The 20,828-nt window shown below is 36.2% G+C and overlaps 1 protein-coding gene across 1 annotated transcript; it reads left to right on the top strand.

The window, feature by feature from the left end:
• The first annotated feature begins 1,213 nt into the window (after positions 1-1,213).
• Positions 1,214-8,258, top strand: LOC129921902 (cartilage matrix protein-like). Its single transcript, XM_056005120.1, has 5 exons — positions 1,214-1,370; positions 2,133-2,366; positions 2,712-2,904; positions 6,121-6,270; positions 7,759-8,258. The coding sequence occupies exons 1-5, from the start codon at positions 1,323-1,325 to the stop codon at positions 7,875-7,877; spliced, it is 744 nt and encodes a 247-aa protein (XP_055861095.1). The 5' UTR covers positions 1,214-1,322; the 3' UTR covers positions 7,878-8,258.
• The last annotated feature ends 12,570 nt before the right edge of the window (positions 8,259-20,828 follow it).

Here is a 20,828-nt window from a genome sequence, read left to right as displayed (position 1 = left end):
CGCACGGCCAGGCAGCCAATCTTTCCCTTTTTCGATACCAACAAAAGAAAAGTTAAATACCAATAATTAAAATAGTTAATTAACTAAGTGGATATTTTTAAAATGATTCTTATTTCATTAGGTACAAGAAATAATTGTGCAAAATTTCAACTTGATCTGCGACATAGTGTCTCTCTGACTAGTTTAGAGAAGCATGCTTCCCTAAAACTGTCGCGTCATCAGTTTCTGTCTAATTATTATTATAGCTTTTGTATAGCGCTACTCTCATGCTTTTGGTCCAATCTCATTTGTTGACCAGTGGGGGGAGGGGGTATCTAGGAGTTGGTTTTCCGTGCTGCCTTAAGGCGCTCAGTAAACACAACTCTGCCCGAGTCGGGTGTCGAACATCTTCTAGGTAGCCAAGCCAAGCCATGTTCAAGCGCACTTGGCCTCTCGACCACGCGTCCCACGTTAAAACGTTGTACACAACTATTTTGGTTCTATATTAATCAGGCTTTTCTTTGAATCCTATGAGGAGTAAGAGAGGAGTGCAGTATTTCACGTCGCTACGCAGTCCCGGTAACGACCCACATATTTTGCCACATTAACCGTTACCAACTATCTTAAACTTCAATCATCATACGAGTGCACACTCCAACCTTTTTTGTACGGGAAGGAGAAAAGAAAGAGAGAAGATCTATGACTATAATTATTTATTTTACCCCAAAAAGGAATCTATGCCTTTTACGAACTGAAATAGCCAAAAACTAAGCTATTAGGAGTGTTTAGATGAAAGAACCTTCACAGCACGCCATGATCCATCTTATAGTTAAGTGTGGCCAGAGCTCACCAAATAAACTTACGAAAGTTTGCCAACTTAACAATGTCTTTTTTTAATTGCCAAATTTTGTGCCCAGAAATATTTTGCACAAGATGGGAAATTCTTCTTTACCCTGCAAATATCAGATACAGAAAAGTAAGTTATTCATCTTCGATAAGAAAATCTAGATGTCATTTATGTTTCAAGAACTTTATCATAGCTAAATATAGGATAGAGAAGAGATGGTTGTTTGATATTATGAAAAATATGATCAGTAGCCGTGTGATATATTCCACATATTTTTTTTAAATGTGATCTCAACAACTTTATTTCTATTGTGTGTGTGTGTGTGTGTGTGCTTTCCCAGAAATGCTACTTTCTATTTAACGTAGCACCCATTAGACCACTCGGTTATTGAGTGCTTATTCTGAGGGTGGCAGACTTTAGATCCGTTTAGTTCAGCCCTATAAAAAGGTCCGTCATTAAGAAAGTAACAGAGACAACTTTGGACAGAATACAGAAGATGAGATTACTTCTTTCTTGCCTCTTTTGCTTCCTTGTACTTACAGAGGTAACAGAACGATGTGGCTGATCATTCATTCATCTTATGGCAAACTAAATCGGTCGTGGTATTGTAGATAAATGATTAAATTAGATACATGTGTTAATATCATTAAATAAGTCAATGTAGTTTGATTGGATAGTTGTAGTACTCGGCATTACTATTACACCTTTTCAGATACAAATACATTATATATATATATATATATATACTATGAAATGATGTAAAAACACAATACGATTTTTAAGTTAGTTTCACATGCCCCCCCCCCCCAACGCATCCTTTCTCCACGCAGCTGATGTGTGCTATGTGACTTCTAGACCACGCCGCTGATGTGTGCTATGTGACTTCTCGACCACGCCGCTGATGTGTGCTATGTGACTTCTAGAAATTTCTCTTCTCATCGTCAACCACCACTAAGTCTGTTATACCATTGGGGCAGCACACTTGATCCGTCGACGGTTATGCTTCATGACTCTTTGTCTTTCGCCGTAATTAGGGGACCGTTCAGTCTTCCTATCGCTTTCTCTGTCTGCCTCTTCTTCGTTTCCCTGGTTAATGTTCCCTGTTCATAAAGACCATAATAAAACGGCCGAGGCTATTCAGATTAGCCAACATTTTGCATTCGTGCTCTTCACACGATTTTTTCGAGGTTTATAAGATAATTTAGGCTAAAAAATGATGTTAACCAGTAAAATACTGTATACATGGTAGAACCTATTTCACTAATAACACGTATATATTCTAATAAATCTTTCTTCCATTTAACAGGAATGTATTGGACTGTCAGTTCAGTCCTCTCTGACCTGTAACCAGATAGATTTTTTAGTTCTGGTGGATACAACAACCTACACTGGAAAAGTGAACTCTGACATGTACATCAAAAGTTTTCTGAAACAGGTCATCGTTACCCATGGCAGTAGCCCTGTACCACTAGACACCCGAGTTGGGGTTATCTTAACTAGAAATTGTTTATATTTTGAGTTCAACCTTCGCAGTTACAAGGTAATTGTTGGCTTAGACTGTTATTCGGTAACCCTTTCATCACATCTTTATGTTCAACATTTATTGAAGAATTGGTTACTTTTTTTTATTGCTTCAAGTCTTGAATATGCCAATGAATTATTGTGCAAATTCTGAACTTGGGTGTGGAAGAAAAAAAATAATACAAACTTTTTACCAGACAGACAGACAGACAGATAGATAGACAGAGTGTGTTGATATAAACCTTATAAAAATCAAAAACTGACATGAGCTAACAGAAACAATTGAAAAAAACAAATGTCAGACCGTCTTGATCTGATTGTAAACTTGTTAGCGGATGTTATAGTCAATACAATCTATTTACAGTCAGTGAATGACGCACTGAAAGCGGTAGAACAGATCAAGTACGAGAGCTGGGACGGAGCGACAGTTAGATACAAAACTTTATCAACCTACGGATTCAGGGCACAATCATCCAAAAATGTCATTGTTGTTACTGACGGAGTGTCTGGGTATAGCTTGAGAACCACTGAAATTGCTGAGTTTCTTAAAGGGCAAGGTTAGTTTGAAATACATTTGACCTTCAAGATGTATAGTTAAACTCAGTTGTTATTGTTTTGCTTCGAAAGATATATAATAATATACTGCTCAACTATTTGATTTAAAATAATGCAATATATATCTCTTTAAGCTTTTGCACTCAAACATAATTTATTCCCTCGGATTCATGTTTACTTACTTTACATATCCACTTTTCTGAATCAACTGTCTGAAACACATAGATATATAAACATGGAAGGACTGGGTGATAAAAGCAGTAGCCAATACAAAACCCAAAAGAAAAATCTTACTCTGGAATAAATGTAACCTAACACAACTACACCAAGCTGCATTAAACTTTCAACAAACATTCTTATTAGAAAAAGACATTAACCAACCAGTCGATGACCTCTGGAATTTCATTAAAAACATCTTAAAAGCATTATAGAAAATCATATACCAACTAAATACACATTAAACAAAATAAATAAATGCTGGTTTAATAATAGACTAAAGAAACTTTGTAAACAGAAGGAAAACCTATATAGAAAATTTAAAGAAACTAATGCAAAAAGAGTTTACAAAAGTATATAAAAATTAAACACTTAACCCAAAAAGTAAGCAGATAGCTGCAGAGTGAATACATAAACAATGTAATATCTAAAGATAACAACAAAAACCTATGGTCATACATTAAGTCTAAGATAATGGAAACAAAAGGCTTAGCGCCATTAAAAGATGAACATAACATAATACATAATGATAATGAAACTAAAGCAAACTTCCTAAACAAATACTTTGCATCAGCATTCTCAACCCCAGGAGACAAAGACATATGAATGAATTTGAACCAAGTAGACAACATAGAAGATATAGTAGTACAAGAAAATGGAATTCAAAAACTATTAGCCAACACCAAACCAAATAAAGCGTCTGGACCTGATGGTATTCCAGCTAGATTACTCAAAGAACTAAGCAATGAGCTAGCCCCAGTGTTCAAAATACATTTTCAGGCTTCACTTAACCAGGGCAGAGTACCAAAGGACTGGAAAGAAGCTAATGTCACCCCCCACCTATTTAAAAAAGGAGAAAAATCTGACCCAGGAAACTACAGACCAGTATCACTTACAAGCATCACATGTAAAATCCTAGAACACATAATATGTAGCAACATCATAAACCACTTAGACAAACATAATGTCCTTACACCATACCAACATGGCTTTAGGAAATATAGATCATGTGAAACACAACTAATAGGACTAATTGATGATTTTTCAAAAAGTTTAGATAATAGTGAACAAATAGATGCTATCTTACTAGATTTTTCTAAGGCTTTTGACAAAGTTCACCACCATAGTTTGCTTAAAAAATTAAAATATTTCGGCATTAATGGTCCACTGCATCAGTGGATTAAAGATTTTCTGATAGGGAGAGAAGAAACTGTAATAATAAATGGCTCTCAATCAACACCGATAACAGTAAACTCAGGTGTACCTCAAGGAACAGTCTTGGGTCCACTACTATTTTTAATTTACATAAATGATTTACCAAATTGCATTACTTCAGGAACAAAAGTCAGATTATTTGCAGACGATTGCATAATATATAGAACAATAAAAACAACACAAGACACAGATATTTTACAAAGAGAATTAGATGAATTACAGAAATGAGAATCAAATTGGAGCATGTCTTTCCACCCAGAAAAATGTCAGTTGTTAAGAGTAACAAAAAAACTAAAACAAATTAATTCCACTTATCTTATTCATGGCAAACCAGTAACACAGACTAAAAACGCAAAATACCTAGGTGTTATAATAAATGAAAAACTGTCATAGAATCTACATATTGATGAAACTACAAAAAATCAAACAAATCATTAGGATTTATTAAAAGAAATTTCTATAAATCAAATAAGAACATAAAACTAAAATGTTATTTAACCTTGGTTAGGCCAATAATAGAATATGCATCCTCCGTTTGGGACCCCTCAACTCAAGAAAACATTAAGAAACTGGAACAGACAAAATAGAGCAGTGAGATTCATAACAAACGAATATTCACATTTTACTAGAGTAACACCTTTAGTAAAATCACTAAATTTACAAAGCCTTCAGGACAGAAGGCTCAAAAGTAAAGTAGCAATCATACATAAAACACTGAACCCTAATCTTCAAATACAAAAACAAAATTTAATAAAATACTCTGAAAGACACAAAGATAAAGGCACATTCCTCGTCCCATATGCTAGGACAAATTTGTACAAATGCTCCTTCTTCCCTAGTGCTATTAGGGCATGGAATGGGTTGCCTGAGCTAGCCAGGAAAACCAGTGACTTGGCAGAATTTAAGTCATTGGTTAATATGCATGACTAAATGCAGTACGCGTAGGACGTAATCATCTTCTTTTTTGAAGTAACGTCTGTATTATATAAGATAAGATAAGATAATAATCAATTTTCCTTAGATGAAAGAGACATTTTACGTGTGTAAAAGTTATGATCAATTTTGAAACTACACTCTGCACTCAATCTGGATCTTTGTCGGATGGGTTCCCTGATCTATCGCTGACGTTTCATCGCTTCAGATTGATTGTTGGTTTTTAGGGATATTTGTTTTCATCATTTGTTTCTAGGGATATTTGTTTTCATCATTTGTTTCTAGGGATATTTGTTTTCATCATTTGTTTCTAGGGATATTTGTTTTCATCATTTGTTTCTAGGGATATTTGTTTTCATCATTTGTTTCTAGGGATATTTGTTTTCATCATTTGTTTCTAGGGATATTTGTTTTCATCAAAACGCCAAAATAAGCTAAACTTCAAACAATTTTTAACCTAAAAAAAAATCTTTATGGCCACCTGTCATAATAGAAACACTTTGATCTATAATGTAACTGTATAATATTTTGTGTGTTAATTATCACCCTTATTGGATAGATTTAGGTTTTGGCCATTTCTATACAGCCATTGCAACACTCTAACAGTCAAAACCCTAATCTTCAAGAAAATACACACACATATATATATATATATAGAGAGAGAGAGAGAGAGATAGATAGATAGATAGATAGATAGATAGATAGATAGATAGATAGATAGATAGATAGATAGATATGGTCTTGATTTAATAATGTTTTTATTTCATTCACATATTTTTAGTTTAGATTATATGTAAAACAATGCTTAAAAAAAGTTTTTTTTAAATAGTGTTAATCAACTTCTTGTATTAAAGGTTTGAACATATTCGCTATTGGACTTGGTCATAACGCTAACTACAACATGCTTCAAGCCATGGCCTCTTCATCAAGCCAACAATTTAAAGTCAGAAATTTTAATTCGCCAAGGTGCATTAAGATAATATTAACTAGGACTACATGCAGAGGTATGTTTTTCTTGTCTACTCTGTAGAAAACTAGTCTCTGCAGGGCCGGATGGAAGTAGGTGGAGACCCCGGAGTAGGATTTTTGTGGAATCCCAAACAATTTTTCGAAAACTTTAACAAAGATCCACTTACGAAAGGAAAATGCTTATATCTAAAAGCATGCTGTATTTTAGAAAAAAAGAAATAGAGTTCTTGTAAATTTAATCTCACTTTCCTTTTTAAAAAAATATTTAATATACATTTTTTTTTTAGTTTGTGAAGCTTGTATTTACTTATTCCAAGCATGCTACAAGCGTACACTTCTTAATCACGACATTGTAGTGTAACAACTTGTATGTGTCGTCAAAAGGTCCTCTACATGACGTTCTACTTTACTCTAAGATGATACTACGGCGAGTCGGTTATTACAGTCACATTAGCGTTATATATGCCTCTAATGCCTGTCACTATTAAAAGATTTTAAATTTCTGCATAAGCATGCAAACTTTTCTCTTGTCCAATCTCTTCTGTGGACATGTTGGGGTGGGGAAGGTATCTGAAATAATCTTATCTTATGTTCTTATATTATCTTATGCTCCCATAATCAATACTTTGGAGGCGCGGTGGCTAAGTGTTAAAGCGCTTGGCTGCCGAACCGGAGTGTCTCCCGCTCGAATCTCGGTGAAGACTGGGATTTTTAGTTTCGTTATCTGTTAGGTGCCCCTGAGCCCACCCATCTCTAATGGGTACCTCTGAGCCCACCCATCTCTACCTGACATTAGTTGGGGAAATGTAAAGGCGGTTGGACGTAATGCTGGCCACATGACACCCTCATTAACCATGGGTCACAGAAACCGATGGCCCTTATACTATCTGCCCTATAGACCGCATGGTCTTAAAGGGGAATTATACTTTATTAAAAACGTGTTCCTTACTCACGTCCCTTGAAAAGGAAGTTTACAAATTAGATAAATTAAATTACGTATGAAATCCACATGAAAATGTGTCTTCAAAGCCTTCATTGTGTGCGTAGAGTAACTGAGAAAAATACTCTTGTTTTTACAAAGCTAATATCAATCAACTCACGCTGTCTGTCTGGGCGAAATTATTTTTTACAGGTTTTTTCTTCCCTTTATATTCTCGGATTCAATTGAAACCTTGCACAATTATTTATTGCCGATGACAACACATGAATAAACTAAAATCAACTAAAAAAGTTAATCAATTTAATTAAATTTTTAACTATAGAAATGTACTTGGTTAAGGATTCGACCATACCGCACAGAGCATTCTATCAGCATGATAATAAAATATTTCCAATTGTATAATTTATTATTAAAAGTTAAATACACTATTGAATATTGATTCAAAATTAATTAATGTAATTTCCCTCAATATAAGCTTTCTTTATATTTTTTATTTTTTTTTATTTTACTTATTCACTACTTGGAACTTAATGCTTATCACAACTTAGTTAAAAAAACATTGTTGTTAAAAAATCATCCACAGGTTCAACAGTCAACAAAACTACAAGTTTGACCAAAGTGACCCCGAAATATACACGTACACCCAAGATTATTAAAATGAAAGAAACCACAACGGAGGACTACTACGTTGAACCAAACTAATGCTTGACTACATATATACCCAAATACAAGCTACTGCTTTAGTTTACATTAATTGTTTTAGATCTCTTATAAATTGACTAGCAAAATAACTGCAATGCAAAGCTTATATCAATTCACTCTGTTTGGCTGTCTGTCTGGTAAAATGTTTGTACACGTTATTCATGCTCATAGGCTGTCCACTGCTAGAGTGGTTAGCATGTTGGCTTGAGAAGCCTGAGAAGGCCTGAACCATGAGTTCGAATACAGGTCATTTCCCTTTTTTTATTTTTAGAAATTCTTTTTTTTTTGTTAGTCTAGATCTATAACAAGTTTAATTACATGACTGATCCAAACTAATAGATAAAACTATACTCAATAAAAGCTTGTTGTTGTAAAATAGTATTTTCCTTTATTTTCTTGTTTCTTTACTAAGATTCTAAGTCATTCATTATTTGACTTTGCTAAATTAAAAAAAAAAAATCTACTTCCTGACTTCTCTTTGTATTTACTCAACACTGAGCGCTAGAAGTTTTTCTAATGATGTTATTTTAAGTAGTGCATGAATGGTATTTTACAGTTTTAAATAAACTTTTTACGAAAGAATATTTAAAACTCTTTTATTAAATGACGAGTGTTCATTTTTAATTTAAATAAAAACATAAAAAAACAAATAAGCAAAAGTTTTATTTTGTTCGTTCTCAATCAAAATAAATTGAAGTTTAAAGCTCGTGTACTCGGCGACTTCCGCCGCAGTGGCCAGGCATTGAATGCAAGGCCAATAGTAAGTAATGTATCGCCTTTAGATCTGGCCATCTTTATGACAAATGATATAAAGTTCATTTGTTTTCTATGGCGACTGTTAACGAGTATGTCATGTAGCCAGCACAACGACCAACTTTACACAACTACAGTCAGGTGTCCATTAGAGTTGTGTGTGCTTTGAGGCGTTCTAAAAATCCCAATCTTCACATAGATACGAACCCGGTAGCTTTCGGAAGCCAATCACTTTAACGCTTAGCCACCACGAATCCAAGACCTAGAGCCATAAAGAAAAGTGTATACAACTCAACTTTAGCCAAATGTTTTTACTTGTTTTAAGTGCTTCGAATATTCCTTCCGAATTGTAGATCATTGTATACAAGCTTAGACCTCCCGCCGAACAGAGGGTGGTGGCAGCCAAAAAGGTTCGAACCCAGAACCACACAGAGGTCAGACAAGAGAGCATATCACACTACGAGGCAGCCTATCATTAATTTTGAAATTGATTGTATATGTACACCACGCAAACAACTAAACAAATGAGCTGATTAATCTTGTTTGACGCGAAACACACCATTCTTAAAAGTTAATTATTTGGTCAAATTGACTGTACAAAAAAGTCCATCAGTACTGACCATGTCTTCATATACATTCGTGCGAAGCAGTACTGGATAGCAAACCATTGCTATAAAAGGGAACCAACTCGTACGGTCCACTTCAGTTTGCTTGAAACAGTGCTCTTCCCTTGCACCGTCTGGGTTGCATTGAATGAACAGTTAGATTAACGTGACCTAGCTGCAGTCACTTGAGCGGCCTTGACTGATAAACTCACACGGACACGGAGAGGGGGAGAGAGACATTTTATCTAGCAACAGCTGTACTTAAAGAATGTCCGTTTTGGTACAGAGTTCCTTTAAAGAGACACGGCGTGGCGTGAGACCATGTTATAATTTAGTACTTGCGACAGTGTTACCCAATGCGTTGTAGAGTCTTTATTTCCTGCCCCATTCAACTCCAACTGCGTCAATGAAAAACAGGAACTCACGTTTTAGAGCGCTCACTTGTACTGGAAATCCGATCACATTGTCTTTTCTTTGTGGATTTACCCGAACAAATTGTACGAGACCATCTTTGTCCTCAAGCCTTTAATTTCTGTAAGGGAGATATTGACTATTGTGTACATTTATTTTACTAAAAATACACCCAAACATTTTCTGTTGTTTTGTTTTTTTCGAAAGTCATAGCTTCTAATAATCAACCTCTGTTGGAGAGTATCTTTTTATAATACTTTTGTACATGGCAAATACTATTAGGTTTCACAACTAGTACCAGGTGACCGAGCCTCGCTCGGTTAAATGATTTGGGAAAGATATTTAATCAAACTCACTTTGAAAACATTTTTGTAATGACAAAAGTGATCGAGCGCTCGGTAAACGACAACCAATTTGTAGAGTTGCTTTTATTTTCTGTTAGTTCTCAATAACACTGTACATGTCGATTGGAATAGAAATTACGAGCCCCATTACTCTAGAAAAACCGCAGCTCGCGTCGTGTCGTTTTACGTTGCATCCTTTGTGTACAACTATAGGCCTATTAGAGAAACGTGTTTGTAGTGTAGCTTATCAAATGGTTACGTTGTTGTTCAGACATTTAATATTGCAGTTAGCATTTTCTTTATAGCTTTAGAACGAAACATCAGGGGATGCAAAATCTCTAGGCTATAGGGTAGAACATACACTTAATAACATTGGCGCATTTTTCACTAACAGACTTAAACATAGCGTTAGTATTATAAAGAAGGTTCCATCAAATCCAATTTAGGACAAAAACTTCGGAGAAGTTAATTCTAAATATATATTTAAATTTATTTCAATGTTTGGATTTATATATATATATATATATAAGCATCATGGGCGCAGCCAGGATTCTTTTTCGGGGGGGGGGGGGGGTTTGGGGGGGGTGAATTTTTTCTCCCCCCCCCCCCAACCCCCCCCCCCCCCCCCGGCGAAAAAAAAATATATCTATTTATGTGTGTGTGTGTGTGCGTACAAAATTTTTATTACATTCTGACCCTTCATTCTTTCGGAAGACGTTTATAGTGCCCTAGAATAGGTTCTTCCATGAGTTAGTGGAAAAATTGTAGATTCACCGACATTACTATCAAAGGGGTCTGGGGGAGCGCTAGGAACTCCCACAGCGCGGGGCGAAGCCCCGCCGCCAAGCACTATTTCTGATATTGAAAACCAACAAAATGCATATTCTGAGGTATCTACAGTTCATTTTCCTGCTATTAAAAAGTTCTATTTCAAAAACCTAATGTGTTATTCTTACTGACTTAGACCCTCCCTCGTCGTTCGGCGCATTTGCCATCAAGCTGTTTTCATAAAATTGTAGACCCCCCGCCATTACTAGCAAGGGGGTCTGGGGGAGCGCTAGAAGCTCCCCATCGCGGGGCGAAGCCCCGCCGCCAAGCACTATTTCTGGTATTGAAAGCCAACACAATGCATATTCTGAGGTATCTACACTGCATTTTCCTGCTATTAAAAAGTTTTATTTCAAAAACCTAATGTGATATTCTTACTGACTTAGACCCTCCTGCGCCGTTCGGAGCTTTTGACGTCAAGCTGTTTCCATAAAAATCTGTCACTGGTAATGTCTGAAGCCTCTTCCCACCTACTATGAGGACCTCCATGAATGAGTGGCGTCAAGTTGTGCTAGGATATCATTGCAACTCTTCTTATGCTTAATTCATTTTTTCGGAGAACATGTCCCGCAAACCTCATGCGTCGTTCTCTCACAACCTTACTAAGGGGTCGACTCCCAGTTCGGCATAGGATTTCCTTGATTTAGACCCGATCTCTATAACTGACTCCTAAAATCTGTCTTAGCCATTTTTGTTGAGCTACATTTAGTGTTTTTCGATTTCGGTAGATGACTATTCACTGCAGTTTATTAATGGAGCCCTGCCACTGGTAAAAATGTGTAACCTCTCTTGAATACGCTCTTGGAATTAAGTGACTGTAGTTTGCTTTAGATTTTATATCAAAAAGAGAAGTTTTAACGTCAAAATCTTCTGTTGGGGGTTTTCCACCTCAAAGTGCTCTGTAAGGGGATCTTAAACTCAAAACCATCTGGAGGGGTTTTAAACTTAAAAAAAAAGCCATCTGTAGAAGAAGGGTTTAAACTCAAAACCCCCGATTGGCTTGGCTACGCTCAAATAATTTTAGTGTGTAATTTGCTTTTTTTTTTATATTGAAGATGTATTTTTAGCACCAAACCCCTCTGAATGGGGGTTTAAACTCAAAACCCCATTCGGCAACGTTCATAGCATTTTGAGTGCGTAATTTGCTTTTTTTTTCTTACACTGAAGATGTATTTAAATTTATCCTCAAACCCCACTGGAGGGGATTTTAAACTCAAAACCCCTTTGATTACACTCATAACATTTTTAGTGTATAATTTGCTTTGTTTTTATTATTAAAGAGATATTTTTTACCTTCAAACCCCGCTGAAGTGGGGTTTAAACTCAAAACTGAGTCAAAACAATTTAGCCACGCTCATAACATTTTGAGTGAGTAATTAGCTGCTTTTTTTTTATATTAATAATAATTTTAGCCGGGGTTTTAAAATCAAAATCTTCCTTAACTGTGCTCTTGGAATTAGGGGATTTTCGTTTGCATTTTTTTTTGTTTTGTTTTATAGAAGAGGGGGAGTTAACTGCAAAAAACCCAGGTAGGGGGTTTAAAACTCAAAACCCCTGGTAGAGGGTTTTAAACTCAAAACCCCTAGTAGGTTTTTTTTTAAATCGAACCCCTCTGGTAGGGGTTTTAAACTCGAACCCCCCACCCGGTAGGGGTTTTTAAACTCGAAACCTCCTGGTAGGGAGTTTTAAACTCAAAACCCCCTGGTAGGGGGTTTTAAACTCAAAACCCCTTTGGTTGTGCTGGGGCAAGTGATGGTTTAGTATTAAAATCTCACCTAAAATAAACAAAATCAAAGCAAAAAATCAGTCACTAAATTCCGACTCCCCTCGGGGGGGGGGATTTCATTTCGGGGGGGGGGGGGTTTGAACCCCAACCCCCCCCCCTCCTGGCTACGCCCATGATAAGCATATATATATATAATATATTGTCATAATGTACACCCAAAGTAAAAGATTACACTGTTTAATAGGATTATGTTAATTATAGACCTTCTAAGCTATCTAAACTGGGAATAGCTACTCATTTGCTGAAAAAAGAATACTTGACCTATTAAATTTATAATAGCCATCATTTTGTTTACGAGGTCACAATAAATTCTAATAAGGGTCAAACTGCATTGAAAAGTTGTACTTAAAGGTGAAGAGAGTCATCAATTAGCACATTCGAAAATCATTGAAATCAAACATAAGAATAGTCATATCTTTTGTCTTTCAACGTCTAGTTTTGTTTTGTTTTCTTTACTTCAAATGTTTTCCTTTGTTCATTATGAAGCGACTTAGGAAAGAAGTTACTTGTACGTAACATTTTATGCATTGTTCTTACTGTAAAGTATATGAGGTCAGATGTGCTGCTGAGTGGCTTGGCTATCTATCAAATTCTACTTGGGCTGAGTTGTGTTTGCTGAAGGCCTAAAGGCAGCAGGAAAACCTTCTCCATGATACCCCCCCCTTTCATCCACATATAGGAGACAAGATCATAACGTTGTGAGCACGCTTTAACCATGAAAGTTGCACTATCAAATGATTTACAATTGAAGTATTAAAGTGCAATTGATAAATATTAGTTTCAATTTGTAAAATTTAAAATGTTTTACATGTTTCGGATGTTCCTTCAGAGTTGAAGATAGTTTACTTCCTAGTCCAAACCTCCCGCAGGACGACGGGGGATGGGAGCGGGCAGGATTTGAACCCTCGACCATCGATAAATCCGAACGACAGTCCAGCGCGCAAACCGCACGACCAAGCAGCCAACAATGTCTAAAAAAAATACATTTCAATTTCTCTTCCAAAATTTACTATCATATTTTTTTGTACCAATATTTTATTTTCGCTCTTGTAGTTTTGGTTCTACAAAAGAGGTACCACTTGTACAAACACTTATGTAGATTGATTTATTAGGGGAAACAAATAAATCGAATACATTTGCCAAGGTCTGTTTATGGTTAGTACCTGGATGACCGATCCTAGCTCGGTTAAATAATTTCCTAAGTCATTTTGGGAATATTTTTGTAATTACGAAAATGAACGATCATATAAATACTACTAATCTGAAGAGTTACATTTAGTGTTCTGTTAGTTCTAAATGTAATTATACATGGCGATTAAATATAAAGTCTCTTAAGTCCTTCTATAGTCTAGACAAACCACAGCTCACATCCGTCTTATAGTTTTACAATCCATTTTTTTTGTAAAACTATTGTAGGTCTACTATTACTGGCTTAGAAGAAAGTCTTTGCAGTGTAACTTCTTTGGTGGTTACGTTCAAACATTTAATTATGGAATTAGTATATTCATTATGGCTTTAGTACGAAACATCAAGTGACGCAAATCTCTACGTTATAGGGTAAAACAGGCACTTTGTGACAAAGTAAAATGGCGCATTTTTTCTTAATAGACTTAAATCATTGCATTAGTTTTCTAAAGAAACGTTTCCATGGGACACCTCTGTTACGCAAAACAATATGCTCGTTACCCATACGGGATACGTGCCCTGCCCAGCCTGACTGTTGGACTATAAGAAGTTCATACCATCCATCCATCCCAGTGGTGCTACAGCCCGTGGAGGGATATGGCCTGCTTATACACATCCCTCCATTCAGATCTCAACTGGGCCTTCCATCTCCAAGCCCTAACCCCAAGCTTTTTACCGAGGTGTATAGTTAAATAAAAAGAGGCTGCAGCGTACGCAAACTCGTTGGCCGCTGGCTAGATATCATGTTCAGTGTGAGCACGTAAGGCGTAGAGAAGCTGTGTTATGACCATTTCCTTTGTTTTGGTACGGGACAGTAGACACAAAGCACGAACTTATGGTAATAATTCAACAGCAAAAAAAATAATAATAAGGCTTGTCTTCGATTCCTAAGATTAATGAGGATTGCAGTATTTCCCGTGGCTACGCAGCCCCTGCTGTGACCTACAAATTTTGCCACATCCAGGGCAAGCATAACCATTGTCAAACAGTGGTCGATTAAGATTTTCTTTTCGCGTCTGCCTCTGTTCTCGGCAGCAGATTTTCTTTGGTCTCAAATGTGTATCCGGGGCCTTTGAATAGAGGTAATTCTTTAAGTCCGTCAGTTACGCTGGACAGAGCGGTATCCTGTATGGAAGACGAACCTCAGACGAACGCATGCCAAAGGCAGTCTTTTTTTGGTGAGCTAAAAAAGTGGACGACGTAATACCGAAACGCTTAAAAGACAGGCGCCAACTTGCTTTAGCTGAAATAGAACAGCTGAAGGTCACCAGCAAAATAAACAACAAAGTACAAGGTATCTACACCGCTCTAGGCAATTAAAGTGTTATCAATTTATAAAGCCTTCAAAACACAATAACTAATCGTACATTGGCACATTTAATTTCATTACTTTTCTTTTATAGTTCTATAATAAATCAATCTACAGTAAGATGGTGCGCAAATGTTTAATTAGGTCTATTGATCCTTGAGAACTCGTTCTTGTTTGCAAAGAAATATTTTAGTGTACTGCGGTAAGCCTAGTGACGTAGGCAGCGTTTTTCCCGTTCACGTCACGGAAAATTTTCATTCATAAAACATTCCAGCCAAAATTAATTTTTCGATAATGAGGCATTTTCAAACCGATATAAAGGTCGACCTCGAGTTTTCCCGATGTGGCCAATGAGTTGAGAATTTTTTTCTCACTATTATGCACATACCGTGAACTTTTAAAGAAAATCGTTAGAGCCGTTTTCGAAATAAAATTTATATATATATAAATATATATACATACATACATACATACAAGAATTGCTCGCTTAAGAGTATAGGATTGTGTTTTGTGTGATTTATAAATTGTTTAGACATTAATTGCGGAGAGCCGTATAGGTAGCATTTACATTGTTGAAAAGGCTAATGGAGCCTACAATAAGATGGTGCGCAAATGTTTAATTAGACTTATTGATTAATTAAAACTTGTTCATGTTTGCAAATAAATGTTTTTAGTGTAGGCCCCTACTTCTGTAGGTCCAGTGACGTAAGCGGTGTCAAGTTTTTTTTTTGACGTCATTCAATATCCTTTCATTCATTAAAAGATATCTAGCCAAAATTAATTTGATATGAATGAAAAATGTTTAAACCAATATAACGGTCAACCTTGAGTTTTCTCAATGTGGCCAACGAGTTGAGATTTGTATTTCTCATTAGTACACGTGATCCTTGATATTTGAAACAAAATCTTTAGAGCCGTTTTCATTTCTCTATCATAAATAAGTGATGCAATTACACTTCGAATAAACATTTTTGTTTTAAGTATTTTTTTGGTTTTTCTTGTTTGTTTGTGTTTGTTTTCGTTACATGTACATGTCACAAATGACACAAAGAGTTCATTCCTGCTTAAAGACAAGGAAATATGAGTTTCCCGGAATTCCAAGCGATAACACAGAGAGTAAGCATCCTATGACCAAATAGACGACCAATGCACTGTCTGGCCTGATAACGGAGTTACAAGATCTCATGCACAAACAGCGCGAAAAGGGGGGGGGGGGCATTTAGTAGGGAAAAAGGGGGGGGGGAGGGTTATACTAGAAAGAACGTTCTTCCAACTGGTCTGAAAGGAAACTAGGTTCTAATGTTCATTCTGGTCTCAAAGGAAACTAGGTTCTAATTTTCATTCTGGTATCAAACAAAACTAGGTTCTAATGTTCATTCTGGTCTCAAACAAAACTAGGTTCTAATGTTCATTCTGGTCTCCAAGGAAACTAGGTTCTAATGTTCATTCTGGTCTCAAACGAAACTAGGTTCTACTGTTCATTCTGGTCTCAAACGAAACTAGGTTCTAATGTTCATTCTGGTCTCAAAGGAAACTAGGTTCTAATGTTCATTCTGGTCTCAAATGAAACTAGGTTCTAATGTTGATTCTGGTCTCAAATAAAACTAGGTTCTAATGTTCATTCTGGTCTCCAAGGAAACTAGGTTCTAATGTTCATTCTGGTCTCAAACGAAACTAGGTTCTACTGTTCATTCTGGTCTCAAACGAAACTAGGTTCTAATGTTCATTCTGGTCTCAAAGGAAACTAGGTTCTAATGTTCATTCTGGTCTCAAAGGAAACTAGGTTCTAATGTTCATTCTGGTCTCAAATGAAACTAGGTTCTAATGTTGATTCTGGTCTCAAATAAAACTAGGTTCTAATGTTCATTCTGGTCTCAAAGGAAACTAGGTTCTAATGTTCATTCTGGTCTCAAACAAAACTAGGTTCTACTGTTCATTCTGGTCTTAAAGGAAACTAGGTTCTAATGTTCATTCTGGTCTCAAAGGAAACTAGATTCTAATGTTCATTCTGGTCTCAAAGGAAACTAGGTTCTAATGTTCATTCTGGTCTCAAAGGAAACTAGGTTCTAATGTTCATTCTGGTCTCAAACAAAACTAGGTTCTATTGTTCATTCTGATCTCAAACGAAACTAGGTTCTAATGTTCATTCTGGTCTCAAAGGAAACTAGGTTCTAATGTTCATTCTGGTCTCAAAGGAAACTAGGTTCTAATGTTCATTCTGGTCTCAAAGGAAACTAGGTTCTAATGTTCATTCTGGTCTTAAATAAAACTAGGTTCTAATGTTCATTCTGGTCTCAAAGGAAACTAGGTTCTAATGTTCATTCTGGTCTCAAACAAAACTAGTTTCTACTATTCATTCTGGTCTCAAACGAAACTAGGTTCTAATGTTCATTCTGGTCTCAAACAAAACTAGGTTCTACTGTTCATTCTGGTCTCAAACGAAACTAGGTTCTAATGTTCATTCTGGTCTCAAATAAAACTAGGTTCTAATGTTCATTCTGGTCTCAAAGGAAACTAGGTTTTAATGTTCATTCTGGTATCAAACAAAACTAGGTTCTACTGTTCATTCTGGTCTCAAACGAAACTAGGTTCTAATGTTCATTCTGGTCTCAAACGAAACTAGGTTCTAATGTTCATTCTGGTATCAAACAAAACTAGGTTCTACTGTTCATTCTGGTCTCAAAGGAAACTAGGTTCTAATGTTCATTCTGGTCTCAAAGGAAACTAGGTTCTAATTTTCATTCTGGTCTCAAAGTAAACTAGGTTGTAATGTTCATTCTGGTCTCAAAGGAAACTAGGTTCTAATGTTCATTCTGAACTCAAACAAAACTAGGTTCTACTGTTCATTCTGGTCTCAAAAGAAAACTAGGTTCTAATATTCATTCTGGTCTCAAAGGAAACTAGGTTCTAATGTTCATTCTGGTCTCATAGGAAACTAGGTTCTAACGTTCATTCTGGTCTCAAACGAAACTAGGTTCTACTGTTCATTCTGGTCTCAAACGAAACTAGGTTCTAATGTTCATTCTGGTCTCAAAGGAAACTAATTTCTAATGTTCATTCTGGTCTCAAAGGAAACTAGGTTCTAATGTTCATTCTGGTCTCAAATGAAACTAGGTTCTAATGTTCATTCTGGTCTCAAATAAAACTAGGTTCTAATGTTCATTCTGGTCTCAAAGGAAACTAGGTTCTAATGTTCATTCTGGTCTCAAACAAAACTAGTTTCTACTGTTCATTCTGGTCTCAAACGAAACTAGGTTATAATGTTCATTCTGGTCTCAAACAAAACTAGGTTCTAATGTTCATTCTGGTCTCAAACGAAACTAGGTTCTAATGTTCATTCTGGTCTCAAAGGAAACTAGATTCTACTGTTCTTTCTTATCTCAAAGGAAACTAGGTTCTAATGTTCATTTTGGTCTCAAAGGAAACTAGGTTCTAATGTTCATTCTGGTCTCAAACGAAACTAGGTTCTAATGTTCATTCTGGTCTCAAAGGAAACTAGGTTCTAATTTTCATTCTGGTCTCAAACAAAACTAGGTTCTAATGTTCATTCTGGTCTCAAAGGAAACTAGGTTCTAATGTTCATTCTGGTCTCAAACGAAACTAGGTTCTAATATTCATTCTGGTCTCAAAGAAAACTAGGTTCTAATGTTCATTCTGGTCTCAAAGGAAACTAGGTTCTAATGTTCATTCTGGTCTCAAACAAAACTAGGTTCTAATGTTCGTACTGGTCTCAAAGGAAACTAGGTTCTACTGTTCATTCTGGTCTCAAACGAAACTAGGTTCTAATATTCATTCTGGTCTCAAAGAAAACTAGGTTCTAATGTTCATTCTGGTCTCAAAGGAAACTAGGTTCTAATGTTCATTCTGGTCTCAAACAAAACTAGGTTCTAATGTTCATTCTGGTCTCAAAGGAAACTAGATTCTAATGTTCATTCTGGTCTCAAACAAAACTAGTTTCTACTGTTCATTCTGGTCTCAAACGAAACTAGGTTCTAATGTTTTTTCTGGTCTCAAACAAAACTAGGTTCTACTGTTCATTCTGGTCTCAAACGAAATTAGGTTCTAATGTTCATTCTGGTCTCAAAGGAAACTAGATTCTACTGTTCATTCTGGTCTCAAAGGAAACTAGGTTCTAATGTTCATTCTGGTCTCAAAGGAAACTAGGTTCTAATGTTCATTCTGGTATCAAACAAAACTAGGTTCTACTGTTCATTCTGGTCTCAAACGAAACTAGGTTCTAATGTTCATTCTGGTCTCAAACGAAACTAGGTTCTAATGTTCATTCTGGTCTCAAACAAAACTAGGTTCTAATATTCATTCTGGTCTCAAAGGAAACTAGGTTCTAATGTTCATTCTGGTCTAAAAAGAAACTAGGTTCTAATGTTCATTCTGGTCTCAAAGGAAACTAGGTTCTAATGTTCATTCTGGACTCAAACAAAACTAGGTTCTACTGTTCATTCTGGTCTCAAACGAAACTAGGTTCTAATATTCTTTCTGGTCTCAAAGGAAACTAGGTTCTAATGTTCATTCTGGTCTCAAAGGAAACTAGGTTCTAATGTTCATTCTGGTCTCAAATTAAACTAGGTTCTACCGTTCATTCTGGTCTCAAAGGAAACTAGGTTCTAATATTCATTCTGGTCTCCTCATTTCCTCATCTTCCCCGCAGCTGGGGAACCGTGAATCGAAATTTGGCCATAGCCGCGAGAAATATGAGCCAACAGGACAATGGCCTGTCCTGCACTGTGCTATAATAGCTTGCCCAGGCCTGGACAGCCTCCAACACGGGGAAGTGAGGTCAGGGCGCTTCATGCGCTCCCAGACTCCACGGGCTTTTTGGGACTTGTCCCAGCACTCAAACCACTTTTCCATTTCTGTTTTTTTTAGCCAGAGCATGATGAAAGCTTACAACCTGTTCAGTGGGTGGAATTTGCCCTCCGTGGTGGGGCAAGGAGTCTGCAATAGTGTTGCCAGTTACACTCACAAGACTCCTTAGTTATGGAATTTATAAAAGCAAATTTTAAAACATAAAGAACTAGTTTTCAATACCAACAGCTCACCATTTAGCGCAGAAGCTGATTCAGCTCCAGAGGACTTAACTCCATGCACGTTATAGCATGAAAGAGAAGTTCCAGTCAGTTATTTCGCTGGAACTTAATGGATGCCAAAAGCTGTATTTCCACACTTTAAAAAAAATGTGCTGCTGAACTTTCACATTTTTGTGGGTTAACATACATTTGTGAAGAAACATTTGTGTGTGTGGAAGTGTGTGTGGAAACTAAACAAGTGTAATCACATGTCGATTGTGACTGATTGTAATTTGACAGCAGTCACAAGGATAACAACTAGTAAGTTCCGGAACATTACGCACGAGCGTGAACAGTTAAATACTTCACATTAAGTACAACTGTAAATGTTCAGATGTAAAAAGACAATAGCAATTTTTGCTTATTTTTAAATCGTAAAATTGATTTCAGAAATTGTTAACTCTTGTTGTAATTCCTCAATTGGGAGTATGACAAAGTGAAAGGTAAATGTATAATACAGTATAAATATGAATTAAAAGACAATATACACAATTAGCTAGCGTATTTTTTAAGCTGTAATAATATGCGGCCCACCATTAGGCCTACCATTTTTTTTGTATGCGGCCCTCGATACAAAAAAAGGTTGACCACCCCTGCTCTAGTGTAGTATAGCGTGTGTTTTGTATCTTTATTTATTAATAATGAT

Source organism: Biomphalaria glabrata, chromosome 1 (genome assembly GCF_947242115.1).
Source record: "Biomphalaria glabrata chromosome 1, xgBioGlab47.1, whole genome shotgun sequence".
Taxonomy (NCBI): Eukaryota; Metazoa; Mollusca; class Gastropoda; family Planorbidae; genus Biomphalaria; species Biomphalaria glabrata.
This window is presented reverse-complemented; position numbering and strand designations above follow the sequence as displayed.